This window comes from Rhododendron vialii, chromosome 10a, assembly GCF_030253575.1.
Source record: "Rhododendron vialii isolate Sample 1 chromosome 10a, ASM3025357v1".
Taxonomy (NCBI): domain Eukaryota; kingdom Viridiplantae; phylum Streptophyta; class Magnoliopsida; order Ericales; family Ericaceae; genus Rhododendron; species Rhododendron vialii.
In genome coordinates, this window is record NC_080566.1 from 34,358,045 (window position 1) to 34,369,125 (window position 11,081).

The 11,081-nt window shown below is 39.6% G+C and overlaps 2 protein-coding genes across 4 annotated transcripts; one reads left to right on the plus strand and one right to left on the minus strand.

Annotated features, from left to right (window-relative positions):
- The first annotated feature begins 806 nt into the window (after window positions 1-806).
- On the plus strand, window positions 807-1,454 carry LOC131303157 (uncharacterized). The gene has a single exon (XM_058329949.1). The coding sequence runs from the start codon at window positions 807-809 to the stop codon at window positions 1,452-1,454; it is 648 nt and encodes a 215-aa protein (XP_058185932.1).
- Window positions 1,455-2,122: 668 nt separating this feature from the next.
- LOC131302410 (receptor-like cytosolic serine/threonine-protein kinase RBK1) lies at window positions 2,123-9,521 on the minus strand. 3 transcript variants are annotated; one of them, XM_058329017.1, is made up of 8 exons: window positions 9,287-9,519; window positions 7,186-7,635; window positions 4,863-5,120; window positions 4,059-4,213; window positions 3,900-3,979; window positions 3,536-3,671; window positions 3,078-3,227; window positions 2,123-2,427 (listed from the first exon to the last, which is right to left on the minus strand). In XM_058329017.1, exons 1-8 carry the CDS (start codon window positions 9,294-9,296, stop codon window positions 2,263-2,265), a joined length of 1,404 nt encoding a protein of 467 aa, XP_058185000.1. In that variant the 5' UTR covers window positions 9,297-9,519; the 3' UTR covers window positions 2,123-2,262. The 3 variants fall into 3 exon arrangements, with proteins under 3 accessions (XP_058185000.1, XP_058185003.1, XP_058185001.1); XM_058329020.1 differs by lacking the exon at window positions 2,123-2,427 and having other exon boundaries at window positions 3,082-3,227; window positions 3,540-3,671; window positions 9,287-9,521; XM_058329018.1 differs by lacking the exon at window positions 2,123-2,427 and having other exon boundaries at window positions 3,082-3,230; window positions 3,540-3,671; window positions 9,287-9,521.
- Window positions 9,522-11,081: the final 1,560 nt, after the last annotated feature.

The window sequence follows — 11,081 nt, forward strand, 5'->3', positions numbered from 1 at the left end:
AGTGAGACTGTCATTGTGGAACGGAGATAGTAATTGAGATACTTAGGACACACCTCTTGAAGAGAGAATAGAGTTCCTAAAATGACCTTGTTACCGTGATTATTTGACTAAAAGACAATAAAATCCCCAATTAATCATACTGCTATACCGCAATACTAGCAGTGAACCTGTGCGATGTATGGCTATGTGCATATATCTATATTATCATACTGACAAGAAATTCGTAACATGCATAATATGAGAGAACATAAATTGTATTGGAATTAAACATTATCAGTACTCTATCCGTCCATACCCATCATTTTAATTACTGAATTGAGTTATCAAACAACCCCAATCACTGAAAGAACCAAGAATTCAAATCAACTCAACTATTGGCTATTGCTAATTTGTTGGTAGCATTAATTGATCTGGTGATTATTCTCTTAGGTCCTGTTCCGTTAAGATTCTTTTTTTTTAAGTACTTGTTTTTCGTTTTACGAAATAAGTCATTCTCTCGTAATAGATCACTTTTAATTCAAAATATAAGTCTTCTAGCGGAATGCGGCCTTAGTGGTCTTTCTCAAAGCCCATAACCTTTAATTGGACAAGGCCCACTCATCTCTTTTTTTTTTTTTTAACTTCAAGGCCCACTCATCTTGGTCCAGCAATCTCCCTTCTTGTGTTTACCCATAAACCGCCGAAATCTGCCGAGTGTTCGATTCGATCACCCTAACACCGTCGTCAACCACCGCGCTGCCAATCTCAGTACGCCCACAGAGAAGAGAGAGAGAGAGAGAGAGAGAGAGAGAGAGAGAGAGAGAGAGATGGGAACAGACGTACTCCTCCAATTAGCCCTCGTACTACTAACCCTAGCAATCTTCTTCACCGTTCACACCTTACCCAAAAAGGCCCTAACCAAACTCCGATCGAAAAACCGAACCACCGCCCAATCGAACCGCCACTTCTTCAACGGGGCTCAGCTCCTCTCCAGAGCTCGATCCGCCAAAAACAAAACCACCTCTCTCAACCTCGCCAAATCCGCCGCCTCCGAGGCCGACAAGGCCCTAACCCTAGACCCAAGCGACGCCGCGGCCCACATCCTAAAGGCCCTGGCGTTGGACCTGATGGGCCGCAAGCCCTCCGCCCTCCGATCGCTCGACGCCGCGCTCTCGCCCGCGTTGGCCAGGACGCTGGCGGAGAGGGAGCGCGGCGACGCCCTGTTCAAGAGGGCGGAGATTCTTTTGGCGGTGGGTAAGCGGAGGCGGGTGGACGCGGCGGTGGTGGATTTGGTGGAGGCGGTGAGGCTGGGTGGAGGGGAGAATGGGAAGGCGTATTGTTTGTTGGGGCAGTGTTATGAGATGAAGGGGATGAGGGAGGAGGCGAAGGCCGCGTTCGAGGCCGCGGTGGGGCTCGAGCCACCTGGCTCTGGCACGTGCCAGGCGGCTCGTCAAGGGTTGGGGCGTTTGGTGTAGTTCAAAGCGGTGGGGACGGGGGAGTTGTGATGTCTTCGATCCAACGGTGGAGATTTGTTTTCCGCAAGTGAGTGGCGTGATTGGATCTCTAGAATAAGTTGAAGTGCACATAAACTCGTCAGGGCGTTTGGCTTAGTTCAAAGTGATGGGGACAGGTGCGTTGTGATATCTTTGATCCAACGGTGGTTTGTTTCCCGCAAGTGGGGGTGGGAATAGGTCGAAAGTGCACGGATCCTGAGATGTAAAAAACGGTGGAGATTTGTTTGTAACTTTTTTTTTAGGTTGGTTTTTGTTGTGAGTTCAAAATATGTTACATGTATTACACCTCTAGAATTTCTACATGAGAAATTGCATCCTGGTGTTTAAATTCATTTTCATTCTATTTTTTACAACCCATTATCCGATGGGTTGTGCTGAGCTAACGATTCTGGATCGATCTTCATCGTTGTCAGCGGTCCTTATTACTAATGAACTAGCACAATAATGAAATGGATTGCACGTTGGAGAGAGTCGAACCCTGCAACCGCAAGTCTTCAGGCCCTGGTTGTTCTATCATTGCTTCAGGTCCTTATTCTTTTCTTTTCTTTTGGGAGCTGCTGTGTAACTTTGGAAGGCATAGAAGCAATGAGAAAGCGTTGGAAAACTGTGGAATGTGGATGCTTGATTGATTTTTATGGCCGACAAAAATCATTTTCCATTTCCCAATATATATGTTACTATGTACACCAGAGGCGACGCCATTGTTAACTTTCCAGTCTTTTTCTCTTATGCCAGAGATTTATGAATCAATAAAAAAAGGGCAACCATTTTACTCCAAAACAAGCTGCATATGGCGATTGAGGTCATTGAGGTAATTTGTACAAGTGTAATCTTCCAAGTCACAAGCATCCACAATGATAGCCTTCCCTCCCAGAGACTTCTGCTTAAGCTCTGTTTGGCCAGATGATGACTCAGCCCTCAATATCTGCACAACCTGCATCATTCCGAACAAGAAACTTTAAATTTCCTTTCATTTCACTCCTACGTGTGGTCAAAATCCTACAATTGGTTACGTTTATAGGCAAAATCGACAAGTATCTTATGTTACAATAAGTCTTACAATATGCATCCGATACGTGTCCAACGATTTCATTGGTTAGAGGTAAAACCGATATGAATCTTTAAACTTATCTTATGCTTAGGTAAACATTTTAATTGCATGATCTGTGATGCGATACGTGGTACTTTTTCTTATTAAAACATGTTATATAGTTAAAGAGCAAAATTTCGTATCATCTAAGTGTGTTTTTTTTTTTGGCCCGTTAAGTGTTCTGTTGAATATGCTCAATAATTTTTGTATTCTACACGGGATAAGCTTATTCTTTAACCTTATATTTACACTAGTTAATGCATCTTACGGTACCTGGTAAGTATCCCGATACAATACAATAAAAGAGTGGTACTGCTAATATCCCATTGCCTCAAGAGGTTACAAAACATTTCTTCATAATTGTCATGTCATGAGGTGACGTGCTGAGGATACAAATAAAGTCACCCATTCTTCCTAAAACCCAAGCTCTTAATGAGATGAGAAGTTGGTAACGATGTTCACTAGAAAATGATTAGTACTGGAAATTTTCTTACCCGGCCCATGGTTGGCCGCATGTTGGGCAAGTGGTGAAGGCATGACAATGCTGTTGAGACGGCGCGTTTCATTTCGCTGGTGTCATAGGCGTCTCCCAGTTTAGGATCGGCTAGGTCTTTGATATTGTTGTTTTCCAACAGTGGTTTTGCCTACTAACACCAATGTGCAAGTTAGAGAGAGAGAGAGAGAGAGAGAGAGAGAGAGAGAGAGCTCAATTTTAAAGCAATACAATACTTGGAAGGTTCATTTGGATTATGACCTATGTATAGTAAAAATCTAGTAAAACTTTGTTCGATTTATTTATGAGGAATTTTATGCCAGAACTTATGGGTGGTGTGTGCAATAGAGGAGAGAACATGAAAATTTAAGCTCCATTTGGATAGTGTGGATTAAAAATGAATGAATTTTAAAGAATCATTCAAATGGAGGCATAAGACGTTTTGCAAATAAATCATACCCACATCACAAGGCTCTGTCGAAATGAATCAACTGCGCGGCGACCGGTTATAAGTTCCAGTAACAAAACTCCAAATGCAAACACGTCAGTCTTCTCATCAACGATTCCATGCATGAAATATTCAGGAGCCATATATCTGAGCCATTTACTCGTAACACACACGCCAACATGTTAATAAGGTACCATAGATTATTTTGTTTGGAAGATGAATTCAGGAGGGATTTACCATAGAAAGAGAAAAGGGCGAAATTTAACAAGCGAAGTCCTATAATTTAAATGATTTGCAATTTGTTCACTTGGTGATTCTCTTTGCAAATCCATGATCCAAAATTCCAAACATAAACTCTGAAGTTGGTTTGCTTACCCGAATGTTCCCTCGATGGGATCAACAACATGGTGAATCCATTTTTCTGGTAGCCATTTCGCAAGCCCAAAATCAGATATCTAGCACAAGATTGTTAACATCAGGAAGCCAAATTCCTGGGAATTTGATACTGAGAAAAATGGAAAGGGAGATAATAACCTGAGGTTCATTGTCTTCAGTGAGCAATATGTTTGAGGCTGTAATGTCTCTGTGGATTATGCGCCTGTGGCATTCACAATGTAGATACTGCAATCCCTCTGCTACCCCAAGAGCAACCTTGAACCTTATCTTCCATTCCAAACACTCTGTCGCACCTGAAATGCTGAATTTCTCCTGTTCAGTCAATCTAATAATGTGCATAGAACCGGAAGTCATTTGAGTGGTGTATTGTAAAGTTCTCAGTTCTTAGTAAACAAAATCAAGAACATATAACCAGTCATTCAACAGAATCAAAACAAAAACATGTTTGGTGCTCATGTTTTGAATTCTCTTCAAAAGACAACGGTGGCTGGTGGGGATTACCCGAGAGGGTTGCTGGCCTGCGAGGAGGGTTGCCAGAGGAGGCTGACAGTGGTGTTGGGGGAGGGAATCAAAACTCGTTTTTGTTTTCTTTCCATAAATTTGTGATAATATGGAATATTGTTGCCAATTTACTGATAGCAAAAAAGACACTTGTCAACATGCTTCTGTTCAGTTTTCAACTTTTGAAAGCAAAAACAATGAACAGAAAACAAAGACATTATCTTCCCTAAATTCAGCTTGAGCTCGATCATGACAGGATTTTATGTGGTCCACATTGAAGTTTGTTAGATCTATACATTACTTATTGTTGGATTGTGATCACATGTAATCATTGTTGCAATGAAAAATTTTCCCAGTCAAGAATGCATTTTTGTGGACGTTATTCTCCCCAAAAGTGCAAAAAATTACCAAGAGAGCAGTAATAGGGGGGTGAATACGCACCATGTAGCAAGGAAGCAAGGCTTCCGTGGGAAGAAAACTGGAGGACAAGGTGGAAGCCGCCGTCAACGCTAAACCCGATCAGTTTAGCAGCATTTGGATGGTTGATGTGAGCTATGATCCCAAGCTCAGACAAGAAATCGCCAACTCTATCCTCATCTTTCTTGTCTTTCTTTGTTATCCTCTTCACTGCGACAACTTGACCATCCGATAAGCACCCTTTGTACACTTCGGCATGACCCCCTTTCCCAATCAATTTCTCTATGAAAATTCAATGGAAAAAAGAAACGGAGCCACGAGTTAGTAGAACATCCTAGATATTAGGCTAGCTAGTGTTCTGAGCCACGCAGTGCACTTTTCTGTGTCCCAATTCAGTGTCTCTAACATTTTTGGAATCCTTTCTTTCTGCTTAATCAAGTAAATCAGAATTGGCTTAACAGCTCTGTTTGTCAGACTTTATTTGGATTGGCATATCTCGCCCCGTTTAAAGAATGTGTAGGAACCCATTCGTATTTGTTGATCCTATCACAATGCCTACATTTTTCCAACCAAACTAGTCAAACAGTCAGACCTCACAACCAAACTACTATGTTGACCGAAATCTCTCTTTCTTTTTTTACAATTGGTTGTCCGGATCAGTTTGTGTGCACCTCAGCTAATCTAGGGCCTTTACGACCAGATAACCATCTAGTGTCCCAAGATTTTTTGCTAGGGGTGAGAATTGAAAATGTGAGTTTCGGGTGGTAACTAGTAAGTTATACTCCAATCGACCTACCATTTAGAGTTTTCACTTCTTCTTTGTCAGTTCTTATTCAACAAAGTCATTTTCTTACAAGCTCAGACGCTTTAAGTCAGTCCTAGGCTCATATCCATCCAAAAGTAGTTAGTTGATGACATTGATCAAGAATGAATCGTATGCATTTAAGCTGATCCATTTGGTGCAAATAGATAGCTAGCCACTAGAAAAACATTTACATCATGCACACGAGATATAATTCAATTAGCCTAGCTAAGTTGCAGAAAAGTTACAAGCCAACATACATTCAACCGCTACAAATAGCAGACATTTGTTTTTTTCTTTTCTTTTTGTAACTGTGTGTCCAGGTCAGCTTGCGCACGCCTCTTTTTTTGGATTCTTTTTTTTGGTCAAATGTTGAAATGTCTATATTGTTGTTGAAATGTCCATCTCGTACAATGTATAATGCACATGAATTTTGGCTTTCGTTGACATGTCTATATTGTTTTTTGATTTTTAAACTCTTGGATTCTTTAGGTATGAATGGAACAATGATGATTTAAGCATAGACATTTCGAGAACAATGCTGGATACTTTGCCTTATCATATACTTTTTGTCACTCCAGAAGTATAAGATAATGGCATTAGTGCACAAGGCTCCCGCTTGTGTAGCATCTGATATATGTATGTACTTGGCCTGTACGTGGAAAAGCAATTCTCAATTTGTTAGAAATGGAATGGAAACACAAAACAGAAACATTAAAGTATGTAAAGAGAGAATTTTTTTTTGAGTATTCTCAATAAAATTCTAGGGATCCTGAAGATCAACTTTATCTTAACAGTAGTTCTTAAATATTTATCATTTACATATTTTGTGTTTGAACATTACTTTTGCGAAAGCGTAAGAGAAACTAAGTTTGCAAGTAGCGAGTGGAGTGGTATTACACTGGGCAATGTACTCTCATGCATTTGATTGGGGTAACAAATACTGACTTTTGCTAGGCAAAATAAAAGAAGAAACTAAGTTTGTTAAGTAGAGTAATTTTACAGAGTTCTCCATATAATCTAGTAATCATCAAAATTGACTTTATATTGATAGTTTTTGAAGAATTATCGTAACATGTTTTGTGTTCCCTGGATGACAATTCCAACAACAAAAGAGAGCTGCACCCTTGGTGGCCTTTGGGCAGTCAAATTACGAGGGCTATCCAATTTTAATAAGCCGTGGAACTCTAATTCTTTTATGATAACACAGTTGTCCGAGCTAGCTTACGCGCTTCGATTATTCTTGAGAGCTCAATCCCACCGTTCACTAGTGGAGGGCCAATTAAAGCCGGAGCAAAGCCCCTACAGAATGCCCCAAAAGAGCTGATAGCACTTGGGAGGTGCTCACCAGCCCAAACTCTGCCGTTTTGACCCCCACGCCAGTTAAACATATTAGACCAAGGGTTTGCTTGGTTGTTGATCCGCAATTAGTTGAGGTATGCGTAGGCTTGGGCTAGACACCAGGTTTTATTAAACGAAAAAGAAAACTCAAATGTGAAAAAAGTGGATTTTGAAGCAGGAGTGAGAAACAGAGATGCAACTCACCTGGGCTGAAATTGTCAGTTGCAGCCGAAAGCTCGGAGCGGCTGAAGTTCCTCCACGACGGTTTCGGCACCACAGAATCGCCGCAGTCAATCTCCTCATCTGCACTTCGATTCCTCCCCAACTTCCTCCTCAAATTCTTCAAATCGTACCCTCCAATCAAAGGAATCGTTGAAAATCTTCTCACAGATTTCCACTTTATATTCTCAATCAAATTCTTCCAATGCAACACATTATTACTACTGATCTCTCCAATCAGAGGATTTTCCACTGGCGATTTCTCCGCTGCAGATGAGTCAAAACTGCTGCTTCCACTGCTGATACTGCTATTGTCAGAATCTGAAGAACCCGAAACAGGGGCCTCCAATACGCCTCTCGGTGATGACAAATCATCGATTTTGGCATCTTTTTTCGTTCCATTGAGTGATTCAGAGTCTGGGTTTTCATTGGCTTCTGCAGTTGTTTCACATTATGACAGAAACAGAAGAAAAATAATAATCGATTTCGGCCTATTTTTCGTTACATATAGTGATTCTGAGTCTGGGCTTTTAGCAATTGTTCCACATTAGGATTGAAATTTAAGATAGAAATATAAGAAAAATAATAATCGATTTTGGCCTCTTTTTTCGTTACATATAGTGATTTTGAGTTTGGGTTTTCTGCAATTGTTTCACATTAGGAATTTAGGATTGAAATATAAGAACAACCAAATAGCGACTTTGGCCTCTTTATTCGTTATGTCAAGTAATTCTGAGTCTGGGTTTTCTTGAGTTTCTGCAATTGTTTTTGGGTTAATAAACAAACCAAGCTACTTAAATTTAAATTTGAATTCGAGCTCATGTTCGTTCGCTAAAAGGTCGTTCAGTGGCGGACCCAGGAATTTCATATATTGGGGGCACCTATTATTCACAATTTTAAGAAATATTTCTCTGTATGTAAAACTAAATTATCGCTCAACCATTGAATATTAATCACTCATTCTATTCAGCAACCCATTTTTGACAATCTTCATGGCTAAAAATACTCTTTCAATTGTCGCGGTGACAACCGTAAGATTACTAATTAGTCAAGAGAAAGTAAACTAAAGAATATAGTAATTTAGTAAATTTGATTTTCATAATATTTTGGATTGGGAGGAAAACATAAAGAGATAGGACAAAAATTGAGAAATAAAAGAAAGAGGTAGAATAAAAATGGAGAAATAAAGGAAAGAGGTAGAACAAAAATAGAAAAAAACAAAAACACAATAAAAAAAACAGAGAATGGGTCCTCTGGGATTCAAACCTAGGCGCCTGCCGCGCTTGGAACGGCAGGCCTGGAACTTATGTCAGGGCCAAGCCACAACACCAAGGTAATGTATCCTACAATTTTAGGAAACTTTTATATATTTATATCAAAAGCAAATTTTTTTACTTTTTTTTTTTAAAAAAAAGGCGTGGGGGCACGTGCCCCACGTGCCCCAACCTGGGTCCGCCCCTGAGGTCGTTCAAGTTCGGTATTTTACAAACTTACGTGAACGAACCAAACATGAACTTTTTTTTTTTGCTTGAAGCTCGTTAAGCTCGTTTGCTTTAAGCTTTCAAACCAAACTTAAACAAGTTACTACTCAGCTCCTTCGGCTCAGGATGTACGGAGTATAAAAATTTCAAGCTACTCAAAATCGGCTTCTATTTGTCTCTTATTCGGCTCGATTAAAGCTTGTTCGACATCGGCTCGTCTCATAAACATACCAACCTTGAACATGTTCTAGAGCTCGTTATTAAAACCAAGCTCAAACAACTAACTGCTCGGCTCGTTTATCACCCCTAATTGTTTCACATAATCATCAAAATTTAAGAAAAATCAAATAATCAATTTCGTTTCGGTCTTTCTTTTCTTTTTTTTTTCTTTTTTTTTGTGTTACATGAGCGATTATGAGTCTTGTTGTTCTTGGTTTTCCAAAAAAAAATTCACATTACGATCGCAATTTAAGAACGAACAATCAAATCATTTTTAGGTGACGAACCAAAGAAACCAACTAGTAGCATCAAGACATGGAAAATAGAATGCGAACCGAATCGAAACAAATTGGACAAACAGAATGAAAGATGAAAGCGTCATGCACCTTCCTCCATTGGAAATGGGTTTGTTCGGCTTCTTCTGTCGAATCAGTGCATTCAATTCGGTCGTCTGGATTGGGGATCTACATGCATGTTAGGAGTTCGTCCCTCCCCTTCTCCTCCTCCGTTGTCTTGGAGAGAGAGAGAGAGAGAGAGAGAGATGGTGGTGTGTGTTCTGGAGTTAGTTATTCGTTTGATGGAGCAAAGGCAGGCGATAAACCATCTCTGCGGTGAGTGGAATATATATGCTATATGCGGTTACATTTACACCCCCACCACAACACAAATTCTACACGCACAACTTTTTTGTCCGTTTTAGCTCAAAAGTGTGCTGATCACTCTACTCAAATTTCGATTAATTGTGATAGACCAATCCCGTCACCCATCACGGATTGGAAAATCTTGGAGTGCGTTTCCCTGCAGGACGCTTTGAAGGGCATATCTCGACAATTATTGGTTTAGATGTGTTTGTTATTTATTATTGCTAATAGATATCTATTATTGTTAATAAATAATAAACATATTTGGACCATTGATTGTCGAGATGGACGGCCCAGATATATCTATTATCGTTAATGAATAACAACCGCATCTGGATCATTGATTGCCGAGATAGATGGGCAGGATCCCACCCACTTCACAACTTAAAAACACAATTCCGAACACACTTGTGACATGAACTGTTCGATGCAAGTGATGTTTTGAATTAAAAAGGCTACAAACTTGGAATTCAACGAAAAGGACAAAATTAAGAACTTTCGTTTTTGTTCAAAAAGTGAAGAAAAACGAAAGTTCTTAATTTTGTCCTTTTTTTGAATTCCAAGTTAACAAAAAAGAAAGTTTTTAGTTTTGTCCTTTTTTTGAATTCCAAGTTTGAAATACGAAAAGCGCATGCCATACTTCCTTTGGAGTATGCTAGGCACACAACTTTAAAATACAACTTTGAACATAATATGTGCATCGAACGATTCAGGTAACAAGTAGTATGTTCGAAGTTGTGTATTTACTACTCCAAAAGGTGTGCGGCATGCGCTTTCGCATTTCAATCCACAAGAATTCATTTCTCATCACAAAAGTTCAAACAAATGTCATAAACTTGCCAAGGGGAAAAAAAAGGTTATAAAATTTGTATCTAGAAGAGCATATTTTGGGTCTTGGACTACCAAATTTCACAACCAACATATTACAAAATTCATGTTGGAGTTACCAAAACAATTCATATTTTGGACCACAAAGAAGTTTACATGAATTAAAATATATTAGACCACCAAAATTCATTTATTTGCTTCTGTAGCTTTTGATAATAAGCATGATTACTGAGAAAAAAACCCGTTAGTCTGAACAATAATGTGAAATGAATTAAATGAAGAAGGTAAACAATATTATCATTATTTTTAGGAGATTTGTTGAAATGTGACGCAATTAAATTTGTTATCAACGAGGGATCTTCTCTGTCTCAAGGGGACAGGGGGTGTGTGCTGTGCAGCTTCGTTCTACACAACGTGCTGCACGGCCTCCGGCGAGGCTTTTCCGGCATCGGTCCGACAATCGGAGACGTTCACCGCGTAGAGCTCGTCGAGTTCTACATAAGCACCAAAAATCAACTCAATAAAATATCTTTAAGGGCCTCATCCGAACATATATAACTTGAAAAAAATGGATTTAGTGGTTTTGATCCAGTGTTTTGTATCCATTAGGATTCATTTTTTTTCAAGTTATATATGTTCCGATGAGGCCCTTAACGATATTTGATCGAGCTGATTTTTGGTGCACATGTTGAACTCGATGAGCTCTACGCGG